The sequence below is a fragment of the Fusarium poae genome, chromosome 3, assembly GCF_019609905.1.
Source record: "Fusarium poae strain DAOMC 252244 chromosome 3, whole genome shotgun sequence".
Lineage (NCBI taxonomy): Eukaryota > Fungi > Ascomycota > Sordariomycetes > Hypocreales > Nectriaceae > Fusarium > Fusarium poae.
Window position 1 is genome coordinate 1,909,861 of NC_058401.1, and position 20,219 is coordinate 1,930,079.

At 47.4% G+C, this 20,219-nt stretch overlaps 5 protein-coding genes across 5 annotated transcripts; 3 read left to right on the forward strand and 2 right to left on the reverse strand.

Annotated features, from left to right (window-relative positions):
* Window positions 1–344: 344 nt before the first annotated feature.
* On the reverse strand, window positions 345–1,614 carry FPOAC1_008051 (uncharacterized protein; the record flags this gene model as incomplete). Its single annotated transcript, XM_044852497.1, has 3 exons — window positions 345–1,167; window positions 1,222–1,480; window positions 1,539–1,614. The coding sequence occupies 3 exons, from the start codon at window positions 1,612–1,614 to the stop codon at window positions 345–347; spliced, it is 1,158 nt and encodes a 385-aa protein (XP_044705167.1).
* A 1,024-nt stretch (window positions 1,615–2,638) lies between these two features.
* FPOAC1_008052 (uncharacterized protein) lies at window positions 2,639–3,769 on the forward strand (the record flags this gene model as incomplete). Its single annotated transcript, XM_044852498.1, has 1 exon — window positions 2,639–3,769. One exon carries the CDS (start codon window positions 2,639–2,641, stop codon window positions 3,767–3,769), a length of 1,131 nt encoding a protein of 376 aa, XP_044705168.1.
* A 2,896-nt stretch (window positions 3,770–6,665) lies between these two features.
* On the reverse strand, window positions 6,666–7,322 carry FPOAC1_008053 (uncharacterized protein; the record flags this gene model as incomplete). Its single annotated transcript, XM_044852499.1, has 3 exons — window positions 6,666–7,077; window positions 7,190–7,209; window positions 7,272–7,322. The coding sequence occupies 3 exons, from the start codon at window positions 7,320–7,322 to the stop codon at window positions 6,666–6,668; spliced, it is 483 nt and encodes a 160-aa protein (XP_044705169.1).
* A 3,577-nt stretch (window positions 7,323–10,899) lies between these two features.
* ACR2 (DNA-directed RNA polymerase I subunit RPA2) lies at window positions 10,900–14,921 on the forward strand (the record flags this gene model as incomplete). The annotated part of the gene is made up of 7 exons (XM_044852500.1): window positions 10,900–11,370; window positions 11,423–13,090; window positions 13,142–13,156; window positions 13,205–13,323; window positions 13,387–14,034; window positions 14,095–14,344; window positions 14,394–14,921. The coding sequence occupies 7 exons, from the start codon at window positions 10,900–10,902 to the stop codon at window positions 14,919–14,921; spliced, it is 3,699 nt and encodes a 1,232-aa protein (XP_044705170.1).
* Window positions 14,922–16,163: 1,242 nt separating this feature from the next.
* On the forward strand, window positions 16,164–18,013 carry FPOAC1_008055 (uncharacterized protein; the record flags this gene model as incomplete). Its single annotated transcript, XM_044852501.1, has 4 exons — window positions 16,164–16,443; window positions 16,512–16,642; window positions 16,699–16,965; window positions 17,021–18,013. 4 exons carry the CDS (start codon window positions 16,164–16,166, stop codon window positions 18,011–18,013), a joined length of 1,671 nt encoding a protein of 556 aa, XP_044705171.1.
* Between the last annotated feature and the right edge of the window lie 2,206 nt (window positions 18,014–20,219).

Here is a 20,219-nt window from a genome sequence, read left to right on the forward strand (position 1 = left end):
ACAACTCATCGGCAACTCTGGTGAATTCATTATGTAACCACCTGCCTGAATCACTTAGTTCTCTTCTACTCTGAGGCTGTAGATTAAACTAATACGCGGTGCAACTCCACGCAAAGACGATGATCATAACCCTGGTCCTAGCTCTGATCATGACAACGGCCCGATGTCTCGCAACTCACTCAAACTTAAATCCAAGGCCAAAGTACTTTGTTATTTACAATTACGTGAGTAGTTCAAGTACTCTCACCGACTCTCATTCTCAAGACGTAAGCAGTAACCTCAACGGAACAAGTGCAATAGCATAATATAACAACAATCTATTCTATTTTACTAAACCCCATCATCTATTGAGGCACATATACACTTCCCTTTCCAATCTTTTGCTCAACACTCGAGTCTTGGCTCTCTCCAAGGACCTTTTCAAAAACAACCTTTAGTCGTCGCAAGACCTCATCCCCATTCTGTGCGACCTGGTAATGTGTCACCAACCTATTACACATGAACTTGAGCCCAGCTTCAGCTCCAATCTCAATGAACCGCTTCTCGCTGCACCCTGCAGCCTTGAGATCCAACCACACCATGTTGGTCTCGGTCGGCTCATCAATCTTACCGCCCATGCTGGTCCAGAGGTCGTCAACCTTGCGGGCCATTTCGTGAGAGGCTTTAAGGGGTCCGTCTTGACCGTTGGGTGATTTACCAAAGGTTTGCTCCACGGCAATGCGACCTGCGGAGGTGAGGACGCCGGATTGCCGAAGACCGCCTCCAATGGACTTGCGAACCCAGCGAGCGTGCTTCAGTGTAGCCTTCGGGCCCACGATCACACTTCCTGCAGGGGCACCGAGACCTTTGGAAAGACACAGGCTGATAGTGTCAAAGTAAGAACAGTATTCGGTCAGAGATCCAGCTCCGGATACCACAGCTTCCCATAACCGTGCGCCATCCAAGTGAAGTTTGATATCGTGCTCTCTAGCAAACTCGGAGATACGCTTCACTTCACTCAGGGGCATGACCATACCGTGAAGTGTGTTTTCAAGGCTAATCACTCGCGTGGGGCAGCCGTGAACATCATCGTCCAGGGTCACATTCTCCTGGATTTCCTCTAGCGTCATATATCTCCCATTCTTAGGGACAACAGTTTGAATCTGAGCTCCTGTAAGGTTTGAGGTGCTGCATTGTTATTAGTCAAGACAGCTCAATGACGCTACATACGTGAGTACTCACCCACCAGCTTCAGCGGTGAATATGTGGGCACGATAGTCGCAGAGTACGGAGTAAGGTGGCTGTGTAAGAAGAGATCTTAGGGCGAGTTGGTTACCCATCGTGCCCGAAAGAACGAAAAGACCAGCTTCTTTGCCTGTACGCTCTGCTACATAAGCTTCAAGGTCATTGGTGGCAGGGTCTTCTTGGAAGACATCGTCCAGCAACGAGCATGTCGAGACAGCCTCGAGCATGGCTGGCGTGGGGGTTGTCACAACATCGCCTAGACAGATAAGAGAGTCAGAGGTTCAGATCTCAACGCATATAAGTAATTGACATACTTCGAAGATCAAGAGCAGCTGGTCCCTTGGCACCGAGCCAAGCATTGTGAGGTTTCTCAGAGATAGCGTCTCCCATTTTGATAGCAGAAGAGGTGAAAGGACGTTGCAAAGGGATAACTGAATGAGTCTGGACAGATAAACGAAAGGTTGATACAGGACGAGAACTAATAAAGGACAGGTTTCGGAATGCGACAAGTCGGGATGATCGACTCATTATGATTAAGATAGAAGAGAGCAATCAATTCGGTCAATTCGGAGGGTTCAAAGTATCTCCACAGTCCGGACAGGACGAATAATGTCACTTTCAGGGCGCGCAACCTCCACAAAATGTACTCAACGTTAACGGCCAAACGTGAGGGGAAAGTGGGAAAGGAAACTCGAATCGGAGCATTTGACCGTTTGACAGGTACCGAGGCCGATTTCGCCCCGTCTCGGCTCCGGATAGCGATAAGTTAGTTATGGAGCTTCTCCCCGCAAATCAAACTTCAGAGTTGAACGTCATTATTCCCGGTTTATATGCCTGCATTATATATGAATGAGCCTTAACAAGTCTTCTTCATTATTAGTCTTCGATTATAAATATTTGTAATGGCTATATTTAAACTTGGTGCCGTCTGGCTTGGAGATTAGCGTGGCCTGGTGTTGATATACGAGAAGTCATAATCCTCGAGTACTACGCTTTATAAAGTAAGTAGGATTACCGGGTCACTGCAACATCACATGAAACAGACTCGTTTAAAGGACGATAATCCTAATCTTCATCAGTGCTTGTCTACTGTCACTTACTGGGACTGTCGGCCGATCGGCACTGCCAAGCATCCAGTCAGCCAATAATGGATGGCTGCTGGCATGGCACTGCATAAACGTTTGCGTGTAACTACCAGGCCATCATCTCCATCTGATGCTGTAGAGAATATCCTCGACCTTGCTAGCGGGCGATCTATGAGTCCTTCTAGGGATATGGTGCCGTGTTTCCCGATATCGTGGCTCCTTTACTGTTGGGTATCGAATGCATAGATACTAACCAAGTGTGAGTTGTCACATACCGATACTCTTTTACCACTTTTCTCTTTCGGTTGAATTTACTTCCAGGGCCCATCATGGCCTCTCTCGCCCCTTCTCGACCGTTTGTTCTGTTGTTTGCACTGGTTTGCGCAGTAGTGCTTCTCTCCAGACAGCCACACTTCGACTGCTCACACACACATCGCATTACTGATGCAGATATCAGGGTGACCCAAACACTCCCAAGGCTCGACTTCTCGAAATCGCATCAAGAGTTCTATGCTTCGGAAGCTGCTCGATCGTTATGCGCCGCACACGGTTACTCCATCTTCAAGCCCAAGGCGGATGCTTTCAACAGCCGTCGCAAGATATACGACCTCTTCATGGTCAACACTGAGCTGGACTTTCTTGAGATCCGACTAAAGACCTTGTATGATTATGTCGACTATTTTGTCATTGTCGAGGCACCCCTTACATTTCAGGGAGGCCCAAAGAATCTTGCTATTCGCGATAACTGGAAGCGATTCGAAGTATATCATGACAAGATGATATACCACCAGCTCGAATACCCAAAGAATTTCAAGCCTTTGCGTCACTGGGATCGTGAAGACTTGCAACGAAACGCCATGTTCGAACAAGTCTTCCCAAGACTTACTGGCAAGCAAACCCCTGCCCAGGGCGACGTCATTCTGGTCGCCGATGTTGATGAGGTTCCTCGTCCAGCAACAATGCTAGTCCTTCGCACATGCAACTTTCCACGTCGTCTCACCCTGTCCTCCAAATTCTACTACTACTCCTTTCAGTTCCTCCACGACGGGCCCGAATGGCCATTCCCACAAGCGACCTACTACCAAGGCATGCGCAAGACAATACTGCCTGGTAATTTGCGGACTGGTGATGCAGGCATTCCCCTATTGCGCGATTTGGAAAAGGGCGTTTTATCGAATGCGGGTTGGCATTGCAGTTCTTGCTTTGCGACAGTGGATCAATTTTTGAACAAGATGTCCAGTTTTTCACATGCGTGGATGAACCGCGAATCTTTCCGCGATAGAGATCGCATTGCCAGTGCCGTACGCCAAGGTGTTGACTTATGGGGTCGCAAAATCGACACTTTTACACGGGTCGATGACAATATTGACCTGCCCAAATGCTTGCTCGAGGACCGGGAGCAATTTCGATATATGGTAGATCGAGATGGCGAGACAGCTGGATTCACGGACTACCCATGAGGATATCAGTGCCTTGCCAGCAGGATAACGGTGGGTGTATCGAGATGGAGAGACTCGTAATACGTTGTGGTTCTTTCCGTTTTACCTAAATATAGAATCAAAATACCCAGATAGTCACAAATTGTCTCATCCTTTGTAGGCATCCAAACTGAAATGATTCCAGCCTCTGGTCATATAAAGAACCGGTTGTGAATCTCCTGTAAAGAAACGTCTAGTTCTCGAGAATAATAAGCAGTTAGTACGTAGAAATTGAGTTGATAAGGAATGGTGCCCAGAGAATAGACTACGCTCAACCTGAAACTGAAATGGAAGGAGTCCTCTGAACTAGAACGTTGGAAAATGGAAGGAAGGAATGTGTCAAAACAAGTGGTCCTCTGACGGCAACAACCTTCTCCCTCCTTACTTCCTTGCCTAAGCTCTTTCCTAACTAACGTCAAGTCAGGCACCCATATCGAAGAATCCACCTTTGGGTGGTCACTTCTCTCCTCCACTAACTTGTTTTTTTAAGCAGCATCAATTCATTTACTCAGCTCAGCTTTTATTCGGCCGGCGATCCATTGAATCACATCACGTTCGCCAGCTGATCCTTCTCGTATCCACGGTCACTTTTCAAGCAAATGTTCCAGCTCGGACTGGTCAGTCGTCCAGTCACGATAGCTTCAGGGCTAACTTCTAACGAGGATCTCCACGAATGAGCCGCCAGCGTCAACCGCATCAGCGGTTCCAAAGTCATCCGGAACTTGAGCCGTGTGAGGGAGGTCCATTTGCAGAAAAGCCATTGTCTAGCGCAAGACCTTCGATTCGCTCACAGTTATCAAAGACGCTCCAATGAAAAGGCCGAATCCACCTTTCCCAAAACCTCGAATTCCAGTTCATTTCCTTCTAGAGAAATAATAATGTCAACCCTTTCCACACGACATCTTCTTTCTTGTTCCATTCTTACTGTTACATTATGGTCAAGACCAAACACGCTTTCATTGATTCACTTCAATGCTCATAATCCTTTGCGACGTCCTCGAACCATTATACCACTCCGTCTCCACCCCCGTACCGACAACCCTCCGCTCCGCCTCCGTTCACCGCCGCCCGTCTGATCGGAGCTCCCGAAGGGCTGTTCACGAAGCACCGGGCACAACATGATCTCATTGCATTTGTTCAACTCGCCTAAAGCACACAAGTTGCTTGAAACTTGAACATTCTCAATGCTGATCTCTGTTCGCAATCTGCGGTCCAGACCCCTGTGGAATTCATCGATGCGATGCTAATTGGCTCGTCGACATCTTCTTATACAGTATAATCTGCAGCATGCAAAAGCATTCCCGACTTACAGTACTCGATCTGGGAAACCAGGGCCCTGTTAGTGACAACTGACGCCAGCAGGACCCTAAGGCGGCAAGCGACCATCTAGGAAAGGGACCCGTTCATCGGAAGCACTTGGCCGTTCAAGAAAACGACAGCACCCAGTCAGAGGCACCCACGATATCCTCCCCTGCTGCACCTCAGATCCTCACCAGTTCGTTTGCTCAGCCCGGGGGTGGGTGCGGACGGAAAGGCGATGGATGCGTGATGCGAGGCGGGATTGACAGGGCAAGGGAGCCACTGCAAACTGGCGTGCGGCGCTTGTCAACTGCAGCGATGAGTTGGCCAACGCATCAAGTGGTCCGTGTGTAGCCTCCCAGAGTTTCCCTCGACAGGCCCCTCTCTCACATATCCTCCCACTTTCTTTTTAATTTGAACGGCAAATTTTATTCATTCTTTTCAATTCTCACTTTTATACTCATCCCTGATTCTCTTTGCTTTCACTCGTCTTTTTTCCAGACTAAAAGGACTTACGGTTGCCAAGTATGGGTGTTGATAAGTATCCGCACCCCGGCATCACCTGGACATCCGCGCTTCACATTGACAACTCACCCCATGTCATCTGGGACAAGCCATTTTTACAATTCGATCTGTTTAAAGTTGCCCGAGTCCGCTACTCTAGTATTGAAGCTTGTTCCTACTTTAATACAGGCTCGGTTCGCGCAACTCGTGGGTAAAATACGATTATAGGATGTTTCTATTGGATTCACAACGCCTATCTCATTACACAGTCGAACCTCGTTTCAATGACCTATTACCAAATTCCCAATCTATAACTCGCCTCGCTTCCAACAACTGCCATGCAGAAAACCGGGAAGGACAAATTCATAACGACATAATCATTCAATCATCAGCCGTTTCTAGTCAGCCGCTCACAGATTACTTACACAAACCGTGGCCGACAACTGCCCATGCTTTGCTCGATCAAGTATGTTCCACCCAGAAAAGCCAATGTTCAAGAATCGCATCGTCGTCGTCATCAACAGTAGTAGAAAAAAACAGCGCTGTAAACCATGACAGCACCACCCAGGCCTCCAATACAAAAGAACAAACAGGTAGTGAGGAATAGCAAGCGCCAACCCTCGTATACAGAACTAGCGTTCCCAGGGAAAAGGCCTCTTCTAGCCAACGCTGAACCTCTTTCCATCATGCAAGCTTATGCCCCTCGAAAGACAAAGGAAAAAGTATCGTGGATCCAAGACTCTGAACAGAGGCAGCGTGAGAGCAGCGAAGAAGTCTTCGCAAGGACTACCAAAAGCCGCGTATGAGCCAACGGTTATCCAGAAAGTCATGGGCTCGTGAGAGGAATTTTATATATGTTTACCGTTGGTCCCTTTGTTCGGTCCGCTGTCGATTGGCGTTTCGCTCCGTCATCGATCCTGGAGACCCCAGCCTCTTGAAAACATAAGGATTTGCCCGACGAACATTGGTACAACTAGCACAGGCCGGATCGCCTTCTTCTCTCGCAAACTGGAAGGTCTGGAATGATTCCCTCAAACAGGCATTCTACGACCCCTATACCAGCGGTGCTTCCCAGTTATGGGCGCGTGGCATATTTCATTAGAAACTCGACTACAGCGTCAAGGTTTGTTTCTTCTTTCGCACTGATACCATAGCAGCACACCTCACGACCGCGTATGTTTTTCAGGTCTAGTTCGTCGATCAACTCATCCACCGAAAGCTTATCCGGAAGATCGGATTTATTCCCTAGGATGAGAAGGGGGATGCCCTCAAGCGACTTGCGGCTCATAAGATCGTGGAGCTCCTCTTTGGCTTGCGGGATCAATGGGGTGTCGGCAATGTCAACGATGAACACGATGGCGCTGACGCCCCGACAGTATCTCTCCCACATAGTTCGGAACCGAGGCTGGCCGCCGATGTCCCAGCATTTTAGGGTGACATGGCCTCGCTGCACCTTTTTCATATTGAAACCAACGGTAGGAATCGAGCTACGCGGCACCTGGTGTTAGCATTTGAAACCTTTACGGAACGAAATATTCGGAATCCTCGCATCGATATCGCAGAAACACAAACATGGAGTCGGTGGTGGGAAGCGCTTACTCGAGGGTGAATTCGCCGCCCTACAAACACAACAAAAGTTAGCGACAAGCGGTCAGGAGAGACATCGGATCCAAACACTCACAGCGAGGACTCGCAATAATGAAGTCTTGCCGGCATTTTGCAAGCCAACCATTGTCACTTCCATTTCCATCGCCCTGCAACTCATCATCAGTATGCAGTGGCTTCAAGGGCTGCCACAACAAGCAGCAACAGGCAGTAAAGAGTCCAGCGTTTTCTCTTAAATAAAGGCTACTCAAGGTCACTCACCAGAACATGCGCATCAGCCAATTATACACCCTTTGGAAAATCCCTGCCATATTTACTATGAGGTCGCAGAGGATACTGCTCGGATTGCGACAGGCGGTCGGGTGCAAGTGGGGTGCTTGTCAAAACGAAGCTATGGCTATGCCAGTTATCGCGAAGACAAGAAAAAAGCAGCTTGGTTTGAGAACTGCTCCTCTTGAGTTGAAAGGCGCAGAAAATCGATGTCGAAAACGATGCTACAGGATGTGGCAGGCGGGGTGCTTTATGGACAAAGCAATTCTTGTCGATGCTCAGCTAGGTGCAGGCTTGGGTTGAAGGTTACAAAACAGAGACAAGGAACAGGACGGCGGTTCAAGAAGAAAAGCGATCTGTAGGACGGCGGCAGGCGACGAGTAACATCTGCAACTGCGAGGTTGTGCGCGCCAGAGTCTGGGCGTTTTAGGTCGGCGTCGGTGTCGGTGTCGGACGCGGGTTCTGGCGGCGATGGAAATAGTGAAGGAGGAGAGGCTCGTGGTGCAACGACGGAGGAGCAGTACCTAGATTGGCACAGGTGACGCTTGGGCGGAGGCACAAAAAAATGCCCCACCTAGAACGAGATGACGGCCGAGACAGTAGGTCGATAGTAGGTAGGTAGATATGGATGCTAGAACAACTAAACAGGCACTCAAAAGACACCAAAAGGCCGCCAGAGACAACCAACGAGCAAGAGCCTTTGGAGCCCTTGAGGGGGCGAGGAATGGGGAAAGTGGTGGGAACGACCCGTGCCTGGCGGCGTAAGTAGCGTTGGATTTTAGCGCAGATGCAGCGCCAAAGAGACCCAGAGAGTTACAGAGATGGATTTTAATCTGCTGTGTGTCTGGATGGTTGACTCAAGCTGTAGTCAGAGCACTTGATGACGATAAGAGATGATGAATATTCCACCACTTGATGATGCCAAGGATATTTTCCACGATAGCTCGATGAAGAGCTTTTAACAATAGCTCTAGCTATGTCAAGAAACTTGAAGCTTGTGCAGGGATGAGCAGTATACGGGAGCGCCAAAAAGTAGTGATTGGGGACTGCAGGTTGTCGCGGGGTGTTGTGACATTCCAATCTTCAATCACCTGGTCCAGCTAGAGGTGGCAGCAGTGTGGGTTAGGCGCTCCGGCGTTTCATTCGCTTGCTGAGAGTCGAGCTTCTATGGGTGGAGCGATGATCGACCAGGGCCACGCAGGGCTCTAGGACCGCATCGACGTCAGTGCTCAAAATCGAAGTCTTTCGAGGGCGCCTAACGTTGTTTTGTATTCAATACCTGGGGTCTTGGTCGCTGACAGAATGATTTAGAGGCGAGGGAATACGGTAGACAGTTGTATAGGATGTTTGAGATTGGTGTTTTGGACTCTTATTGATGAGCACCTTCTACGGTTAGCTGCAGGGTCTTGAGAGGGCAGAAGCTGGCAAACAAACTCACCTATCGAGTAGAGTGTACAATCCCGACTCTCAACTTATATCGGTTTCACACAATATCAAACTATAGGGAGAATCATTTCAGTCCTTTCTGGGTCAAGCTCCTACTCTTATACAATCTACAAAATACTTATTTTTCTCTCTGGGATCTAAGAAATGTTTCGGAACTAATGCACATCTACTGTTGAAGGTGACCGACTTGGTCGGCGATCAATACCAGATTTGCCCAAGCAAGGCACTCAACTGACCCGGCATCTACTTGATTCAAATAACGGTGCAAGGGGCACCAGATCTTCTCTCGCCGTGCAGATTCCTTCGGATCGTAGAATTTCGAATACGGGCGTTTTCGAGGCTTGAACGTCGTGTTGTGTTGCGATAACACAACCATGTAGACTGCGGGTCTTGGCCAAGAGCCACCACGAAGAGCCACAAACTACAGTCGCTGATAACCCCCAGAGCTAACTACGTACTAGCAACAGATCAAGCTGTAGTTCGGACCTCTATAGGCCTCACGAGGTACTATACCATTCATCTATGGTCCCAGCAAGGCATTTTTACAAAGCAAAATAAAGACACGGTGTAAGCATCAGCCGAAGAGGCAGCCTGTCGGCGGAACCTTGATATCTGATGAGCTTGCCTCAGGTTACTTCGAAATCGAGATGGATGAATGAATTTACGTTGGTACTTACAGTGAGATCTTATCTCCACAAGAGAAACCAGAGGGACAAGTCCACTATAGATGCATCTTACCATAAAAGGTGCACCAAAGCGAGAGTGACAGATACCTAAACTCCGTCGTTTCCATTTACCTGCAAGTCAAGATGCAAGGCAACCGAGGTCAGCAAATGGCCCATCCTCCTCGTTCGTTTCCTACATATCTGCACCCAGTCTTTGTGCCTGCAAATGCAGGTTGGGTTGGGCTGCAGTTCGGCTTTCAGGGCTTGGTGGCGCTAGGTTTCATTCAAGCAGTGATTGGAAAATCGTAGCTTCGGGCTTCAAGCTGGTCATGTCTTGTCACCCTAATGCCTCGTGGAGGTGGCGGCCGGGTAGATTAAATACTCCCAACGTCTCGTGTTTCTGCGATTTAAGCGAGTATCTACCCTATCCCTAGTATTACTTTTTCTATCCTTTCTGAATCATTATCCTCCTTGTAGCTGCAGTTTAAAAACACTAGTTTATATAGTTACAAGAATAAATCAAGGATGCTGTGAAAGTCTGTATTGAGATGTGCATACGAACTCTATCCCATCTTTGCTCTCAAGTAGCTTCGGGAAATGGCCCCCATTTTTCGACTTACACAGTCAGCGTCGTACCTATTTCCCAGGCACCAGCTTTAGGCTTTACTCGCTCTAGAAGCAGTGATTGGCAACACAAAAGAACCAGACTTATGCTAACCGGACCTTGTGACTTGAAGACAGGTAGATAATTCGTCACCATTCTCGTTTATTATCGTCTCAGCGAAGGGTCCTGAAACCGTGGGTAGAATGCAGGTTTGGTTAGTTTCACGAAATGATCGGATCTCTAGACCACTGACTGTTGACTATATTCCCGTATTATCGTAATTCAGTGTTAAGCGATTAGGTCTATAGGAACATCAATCATCATAGTTGATCAAGATTTCGAGAGTTAGAATTAAGATATCCTACCAAACTGTTTTGTTAGCAGGGAATGATGGCAAGAATTTGTTCCGCCATCGCGTGCCCCACTTTGCTGCGATAAGATAAGCCAGGCCGAGTCCAACTTTTTTTCCGCCTTCATACCTAGCAACTTTTTTTTTTCTGCCTTTGCGATAGCCTCATTCATACTTTGCGAGCCGCCCAATCGACGAATGTCTACCGCTCCTTACTATTCTTAAGGATAGTGTAGGCTCTGCAGGCTCCTTATCTATTCGCGATCAACTCAACACCACTTGTTTTGGACACAGTGCTTTTGCGTAGAAGAAAGTGCGCCGCCGAGTCCCACCATTCTTACAAGTTTTGAGGCCGACCTCACCAGTCAACATGGCACCCACGGCCACCGACACCGAGTGGGATCACCAGTTCAACACTCTGCGCCGTGAAAACCTCTTCCGAAACCCTCCCACGGATCACAGCGCCTATCCCGCACTTCAAATAGCCGTTAACCCTCACATCGAGTCCTTCAATGCTATCTTTCGTGACGATGGCGAGCCTAGTCTGTTGACGCATGCCATAGCCGACATTGGCACCAAAACTTTCCTCGATGGCGATGACCGCGCCCCTTCAGATGGGAAGAACACCCTCACTGTTCGATACAAGGACGTCTTCCTACAGAAGCCTCAGGTCCCCCCTTCTAATAAGCTGGCCCGGAACCGCCAGGTTTTCCCCGCCGAGTGCAGAGAGCGTCATGCCACATACCGGGGAAGACTCTCGGCCACCCTCGAGTACCGCATCAACGGCGGTGACCCAGTCGAATTCACCCGAGAATTCGGCCAGGTTCCTGTCATGATCAAGGTTTGTCCCCAATAATTTTTGATACCGAAAATTTCTTACTCACCATAACTAGTCAAACAGATGTCATCTCGAGGGCCTCTCACCCGCGCTCCTCGTCCAGAGAAAAGAAGAGGCCGAGGAGCTTGGAGGCTATTTTATTGTGAACGGTATCGAGAAAGTCATTCGAATGCTGCAGATGAATAAGCGAAACTTCCCCATGGCCATCAACCGACCCAGTTTCCAGAACCGTGGTGCTGGTTATACTCCCTATGGTATTATTCTCCGTGCACTCCGTCCCGACGAGACCTCTCAGACCAACGTTCTTCACTACCTCAACGACGGCAACATGACCTTCCGTTTCTCCTGGCGCAAGAACGAGTACCTTGTCCCTGTTATGATGATTCTCAAGGCCTTGATTGAGACCAACGACCGCGAAATCTTTGAGGGATTGATTGGTCCTGCTGGTTCCAAGGCAGCCGGAAATACCTTCCTGACGGACCGAATTGAGCTTCTGCTACGCACGTACAAGTCCTACAACCTTTACAGCAAGTCAGAGACAAGGGCCTTCTTGGGTGAGAAGTTCCGAGTCGTTCTTGGAGTTCCGGACACTATGACCAATTATGAGGTCGGTACTGAGTTTTTGCGCAAAATTGTTCTGGTTCACCTCGGCAACGTTGATGTCACCGAAGAACAAGACAACGAGAAGTACAAGCTTCTTCTCTTCATGATTCGAAAGCTGTACGCTCTTGTCGCCGGAGAGTGCGCTGTCGACAACCCTGATGCTGTTCAAAACCAGGAGATTCTGCTTGGTGGTTTCCTTTACGGACAAATCCTCAAGGAAAGACTCGACGAGTTCCTCAGCGTCAACGTCCGCGCATCTCTACGAGAATACCTCCGAAGGAACCCCGGCATTCCATTTACTTCTGAGGAATTCCGCAAGGAGTTTCCTAACAACATTTTCCGCAAGGCCAATGAAAACCTGGGCAATGCGCTGGAATATTTCATGTCAACTGGTAATTTGCAGAGTCAGTCAGGTCTCGACTTGCAACAAACAGCCGGTTTCACAGTCGTGGCCGAAAAGCTGAACTTCACGCGATTCATTAGTCATTTCCGTATGGTCCATCGTGGCGCCTTCTTCGCCCAATTGAAGACAACAGCCGTACGAAAGCTGCTTCCAGAGTCGTGGGGTTTCTTGTGTCCCGTCCACACCCCTGATGGTTCTCCATGTGGATTGCTCGTCCATCTTGCTGCGAAATGTTTGATTCAAACATCACATGCCGACGTATCCCACATCACCACTCTTGCTGCCGAGCTTGGAATTGTTGATGCCTCGACTGCTTCAACTGATGAGAACGTTGTTGTAATGCTTGACGGCAAGATTCTTGGATACTGTACTCCCAAAGAGTCTATCAGAATTGCTGATTGCCTTCGATACTGGAAGGTGGAGGGTACCCACGGAGTTCCCCTTGAACTCGAAATCGGCTACGTACCTCCCTCCAGGGGTGGATCTTATCCCGGTATCTACATGGCTTCCACGCCTGCGAGACTGGTGCGCCCTGTAAAGTACCTTCCTCTGCAGAAGCAGGATCTTGTCGGACCATATGAACAGCCTTATATGTCTATAGCTGTTGTACCAGAGGAAATTGAGTCCGGCACGTCAACCCATGTGGAGTTTGACCCTACCAACATTTTGTCAATTCTTGCCAACATGACCCCTTTTTCGAATTTCAACCAGTCTCCAGTAAGTTAACCCTCCCCTATACTCATGACCGTAACTCTGACTCTGAAATAGCGCAATATCTACCAGGTTCGTTTAAATATAGTTGTATTTGCTATCAATCTAACTTTCCTCCAGTGCCAAATGTCAAAGCAAACGATGGGAACGCCTAGTACTGCTTCGATGTATCGAACTGACAACAAAATATATCAAATTACCACAGGGCAAAGCCCAGTCGTTCGTTCGCCTCGGCATAAGTAAGTTCTTTCTCATAACTATTTATTTCTGGTTCACTAGATCGGCGGCTAATCCCACGCTAGTGAATATGGCTATGACAACTTCCCGAACGGCTTCAACGCCGTTGTGGCTGTCATATCCTATACTGGATACGACATGGACGATGCTACAATTCTCAATAAGAGCGCTCACGAGCGAGGTTTTGGCCATGGCACTATCTACAAGACGAAGAAGATCTCACTTAAGGACGACTCTCGAACAAAAGCTACCAAGAGCGTCACCAAGGCCTTTGGGTTTGCGCCTCATAGTTACGTGAGTGCCCAGTACCAGGGCATGTTGGACGACGACGGTTTGCCCCATGTTGGTCGTCTGATCCAGGAGGGAGACGTCATCTGCGCCTGGCACACTGTAACTCCCGATTACAATGGTAAACTTGTGAACCTCGACGGCATTACTCATTACGAGAAGTACAAGGACTCGGAAGACGGTTTCGTGCAAGAGGTCAGATTACTGGGGGCCGAATCAGGCAACGAAATCTTGCAAGCCATCTCTGTCAAATTCCGAATTCCTCGATCCCCCATTGTTGGTGATAAGTTCTCGTCACGACACGGACAGAAGGGTGTTGCCTCACAAAAGTGGCCAACAATGGATCTGCCATTCTCCGAGACCGGTATCTCTCCTGATATTATTATTAACCCGCACGCATTTCCGTCCCGGATGACCATCGGCCAGTCGGTTTGCCCTGTTCCTTTACGTTCTTTACGTTATTTATACAAACTAACATGACCCAGGTTCGTTGAGTCGCTAGCAGGCAAGGCTGGTGCACTGCATGGTCTCGCCCAAGACTCCACACCTTTCAAGTTTGACGAGCAAAACACCGCCGGAGATTACTTTGGCCACCAGTTGATGAAGGCCGGATATAACTACCACGGCAACGAGCCCATGTACTCAGGTATAACTGGAGAGGAGCTTCATGCGGACATCTACATCGGAGTCGTTTACTACCAGCGGCTGCGCCACATGGTCAACGACAAATATCAGGTAAATCGTTCACTACCAGCGACTAGGATTCGGCTAACGATATTATCAGGTGCGAACTACAGGTCCTGTCGTGCCCACGACTGGCCAACCCATTAAGGGTCGAAAGAGAGGTGGTGGTATTCGTGTGGGAGAAATGGAGCGTGATGCTCTTTTGGCACACGGAACTGCATTCCTGCTCCAGGATCGTTTGCTTAACTGTTCCGATTACTCTAAATCGTGGATCTGCCGCCGATGTGGTTCGTTCCTTTCTGTACAACCCACAGTGTCACAGTTTGCACAAGGCAAAAAGAAGGCCCCAAGCATCGTACGTTGCCGCGCTTGCGCAATCAAGCTGGATGACTCGGAGGGCATCGACCTTACCGAGATCTCTGGGGAGATGTGGGAAGATGGTCACGGCAACTCCTGGGTTGGTGGCGACCAAACTACGCAGGTCGTTGTGCCTGGTGCGCTCAAGTATCTGGACGTGGAGCTTGCTGCAATGGGTGTCAAGCTCAAGTACCGCGTGGACCGTAACGATGAGCCTAGAAAGGGTCCCATGAAACCTATGGCATTGGATGGCGTTCGGGTTGGAAAATAGATAGATATACCGTGCTGATTTAATTGTTTTGTTAGAGCTGTTATATCTGGAGGCGGCCTATGTGCATTCACGATGGCGCATCATGCTAATACGACTATGAACTACCTTTCTTGAGAATTGACGATGCCCTGCGGCGTATTGCATTTTTCCTGGTGCACATTATAGCAACGTAATACGAATCTCCTTACACATGGGTGAAATTATCGAAGCATCCTCACCGACTCTCTAATTACAGTTTACCTCGAACTGTTAACTTGCATACGCTTGACTGACGTATACTGCTACTCAAGTGCTCCCATTTTGCACTACGATTACGTTGTGCTTGATAAGCAATAAATATCAGCAAAGGCAGAATAAGGAATGAATATAGGTAGGATAAATTTATATAAAATTGAGGATTGAGATTACGGATTGAGGAATGAGGAATGAATATAGACATAAATTCATATAAAATTAAGGATTGAGATTTAGATATAATAATATAAATACCAAATTATACCAATGCCAGAGACGTTCTACTTAATCCAAGTTTCAACTGTATCGAATAGGTACTTAGGCTTGCACGGGCTTCTACACATTACATCGCCTTTTGATGGCACGGCACTCGGCATCGGACAGGCCCGAACACACATAGAACGGAACTTGGAAACGTGGTCATTCGAGTGCAAGGGAAGACAGCAATATGTTGCGTTGCGACCTTTGGCAGGGAAACCAAGTGTCACGAAAAATGTTGGGCGACTGCCTCTAGCCGGGACGTTGGGCTAATGGCATAATCATGAAAGAATGTTTGTTACTCAAAGGAGAAATGTAACAAGCCGTTCTGTGAATCCGACCATCAAATTAATTCCACTGACTGATGGTTCAGAGTGTGTACAGCAACGTGGAAGTGCAATATCACCAAGTGCTGTTGTCCTGGTATCTGCCCACTCCCAGACTATTGTTCTTCGGGCTCATCTCGATCCTTGATGGATATTTAATGAGGCTTCTTCTTCGCTAATAATTTTCAGTTTATGATTGATCAAACTGGAGGCGACTCTTCTACTCCCTTAGGATAGCTATCATCGGACGAACCTGCTCAAGACTGTTTTTTCCCCCTACATAGAACACTTGAGCAAGAGCTAGTAGCGCACCTTCTCAGGCGCCTCAATCTGCTCAAATCTTCAACTTGAGATTCCTCTATTTCAACTCTCTTCGACCACGATTTCTTTCTCTCTATCTCTCTCTTCAATACCACTTTTAGCCATGCAGTGCCAAATCGGTTGGCTGATCACGCTCTTTTTCGCGCTTGCGGCAGCGCAAAGCTATTCCTACGGCGTCGACGTCGACTCACTCACTCGCAGGCAAGACACTGGCCGAATTGTCGTCAAACCCCTTCCACAAACTCGCAATGGCACTGTTCCCTTGAGGCCTGAGATCCGGGAGATGCAAAGCGATCGGTACAAATGGGACCTTTACATCCTCTCCATGAGTATGTTGCAGGATGTCGATCAGGATGATCCTGCGTCGTGGTACCAGATCGCCGGTACGTTTGTTGCACGGTCTCAATCATGAAACTGTGGAGAAGATCATGCTGACGATTTGTCTATCAAGGAATTCACGGAGTCCCTTTTGAAGCATGGAATGGGGTTGAGGCTGCTCCAGGAGCTAACCAGTCCGGTTACTGCGCTCACAATTCCGTTCTTTTTCCAATGTGGCATCGGCCATACTTGACTCTTTTTGAGGTTCGAACCACAGGATCACAATTAGCCCTTACCCTCACGCTGACAATATTCAATAGCAAGAACTATATCGAATGGCCAACGTCATTGCCGGGATGTTTCCTAACGGGACCGATAGACAGGCATATATAGCTGCAGCACGAGACTTTCGGATGCCATATTGGAACTGGGCAATGCCTGCTCCAGAGGGAGAGTCGCATCTTCCTGATATTTTCTGGAACGAAACTATCTCTCAAAATGGACCCAGGGGAGTTCAGGAGATACATAACCCTCTTTACTCTTACCAGTTTCATCCCAAGAACGCAACGGCCATGATATGGGCCCCTGTAAGTACTTGCAATGTAATTTTGAGCGACTTCCTATTAATCAAGCATTGTTTAGTTGAGAGACTGGAACGAGACAAAGAGGGCTCCAAACTCTACCGAACCCGACGCCGACGACCAGGAGGAACCGACATCCGATAACGAACAAGTCAATCGGGCTCTTCTCTCAAAACTCCCTGAGATTCAACGGCGCCTTTCGACACTCTTCTCCAGTTACAAAGATTTTAACAGTTTCGGTAGCAAGGCTTGGGCTTTCTCAAACAATTCGACTTTGGACTCACTCGAGTCGGTTCACGACATTATCCATATCTTCGGCGGGCTCCAAGGACATATGACATTTGTTCCCCTGTCTTCGTTCGATCCACTGTTCCTACTTCATCACACTATGACAGATCGACTCGTCGCGATATGGCAAACTATGAATCCAGACTCATGGGTGACTCCCTTACCCGCCGGGGAAAACAGCTTCACGGTTATTAAAGGCGAGATGCAAGATTCTCAGTCACCCTTAACCCCATTCTTGTCCTCTGATGATGGCACTTTCTGGAATTCGGATACCTCCAGGACTACAGAAGCCTTTGGTTACGCATATGCCGACACGGATCTGACAGGGAAGCAGAAAGAAGATGTCCGACAAGAATTACAAAAGAAGGTGACAGAGTGGTGGGGAGGCGGTTCTGTATCGCTTTTGGCTGCCAACGAGCAGACTGCGACTACAGAGTGGGTGGCCGAGGTGCGGTTGAGTGTACTGCACGATCATGCCTTTACCTTTGTCTACTTCTTTCTAGGCGATCCCTTGGGTAGCCAGGAGAATTGGCTATCTGCGCAAAACAATATCGGCAGTGCTTTGGTTTCGGGTAGCTCAAACAGGACCGCTGTGGTAGGGGTACATTTGACATCTGAAAAGATGAGAGGTTTGCAAGCCGAAGAGATGTCTGAGAAACTACAGTTCCGTATAGTCGAGAACGGAAAGCTGGTTGATCCCATCGAAGTGTACTTACACGTAGATATTGTCGGCGATGATGGATCAAGGATTAAGTTATGTGGTTAGATTCGATGACTTTGAAGTGTTTAGGACTAGAGGGGGTATCTGACATCACCTAATTAGGAAAGAGTTTATTCAGATACTTTTCATAGTAATATTCAAAAACTTGAGAACAGTTTCATGAATTCTTGCAATATTTCTGAAAGTTATTGTCATGTGCTAGACAAGACGCTGACCTGTGCAAAGAGATCCCACAGCCATGACATACCTAATCTGCGTGTTGTAGCTACGCCTCAGGATACTAAAAAAAGATCGGTAGAAGCACAAGAGACGAAATTATTAGGTCAGTTTATGTTCCTTAGACTATAGTTCTTAGGCTATTTGTTCCTTGTATCCTAAGACTTAGACTTAGGAAGCCAACTTTTCTGTTATACATTAGCCACATAAGAAACATATGGTAATCTCGACGATGCAGCGAAACTCATCGAAAAGGAAGAGAGCAAAAAAAAAAAAAAAAAAAACAATAACGAGGACTACAGCAACGACCACGACGACAACGAAAAGGAAGAGTCTGAGGGCTCAGATCCATCAAGCAAATGAGCCCGATCCTCATCAGAAATCGCTGAAGAATAGATCAGCCGTTACAGCCAAGGCATGCCGCCGGTTTCCTTTCAACGACAAAGAAACTGTATAGATAGGTATCCAGATGAGAAATAAGGCGATGATCATAAAAAGACGGGGAATAAGGGATCTTCTATGGCTGGGCAAGGTGGTAACCAAAGCAATAAATATACCAGGATTCAACGGTGATCTGCGCCTTGACTTTGTAGACGTCTCTATCATAAGCTGCCACTTAAGTTCAAACTAAAGAATATAAAAGTTTCTTAATTCTTAGGCTATAGTTTTTTAAACATTATTTTTGTTAATATCCAGGTTATATCCTGTCCTATCTGGCCAATAGCCTGGTCAACAGATCCTAACATTGCACATTCTACTTCTAAAGACCCAAATATACGGATAACCTGCAACAGAATTGCGTGAGATAGGGCAGGAGAGAAACCAATCAAATCATTCGTTGACATTCATTCATCGTAGGCATGAGGCGAGACTTGCAGCCTTGTCATTCAGCCCAACATTCAGCCCGTCTTTCTACTCCGGTTTGCCGCTATGTCTTTCTTGCTTTCTCAACCTCGACCAGTAGACTCAACTATGACGCTTTGGCAACTTGAGACTGCAGAATTTGGAAGCGTATAGACAATGTTTCTCAATTGAGTTTGGATTTTCTTTCAACGGGGAGTTTGGCACCAGACAATGAACGGAACTGGTAGCTGAATGCATTTTGAGCTCTTTGACATCATTATTCCTAGTTCCAGACCAGACATCCCTTGTACATAACTCTCTTTTCACCCAGTAGACAATCAATACCATCTCTTTAAATATTGACAATGCCTGTGTCCTTTTTGTAGCTTAGATGTGATTGTGTTAAACGTGAAATATGACCTGGCATAATATCTATCTGATAGAAATGACATAGGCATTCAGTTTGAATCTCATTAACAAAGGTTCCCACAGGGGTAGATTGGTAACCTGGTAGTTGAATAAAGAATACAAACCGTAGGCTCACCTGTCTGTCACATTGTTATGGTTCTGCGATGGATTTCCTTGACATCCTAACATAGCAGGAAAGTTGCACTCCTGTGTCTTAGGGTATAAAAATAAGTGGTCTAGGAGCTATGGTCTAAGGAGCATAAACTGACCTAATAATTTCGTCTCTTGTGCTCCTAGCGGTCAATTTGTGATACCCTGAGACCTACCCAGACAGGTGGCTGTCAACTATCAGCTTTCATGTCAAAGCATTTACCAGAGAATGCAGGTCTATAAAGAAAACAAACAGTGAGTTAGTCTGTCGGTTTGTTACATCCCTGCCTAGGTAGATGAGGTTCTGTGATGGAATTCTTTCAAACCTAGCTGTCACTTCCTGGTCAAACATTTTCGTAGAGAATTCGGGTCTGTATCAAACGGAGGAATAAAGAATACAGACCATAAGCAAATATTCATATAACATTTTATCATATCCTGTAATGTATCTCTTCTGTAGTGTAGATACCTACGTTTTGCCTACTGAACTATCATTTATACCATCCTTCTTATTCAACTCCGTTGACAATAACACGACAACACTATGGTGACCTTACGATCTTCACGTAGGCTCGAAAATGGAACCAACAACGAAGACAACGATCATGGTATGCATAACACCAATGACACCAAC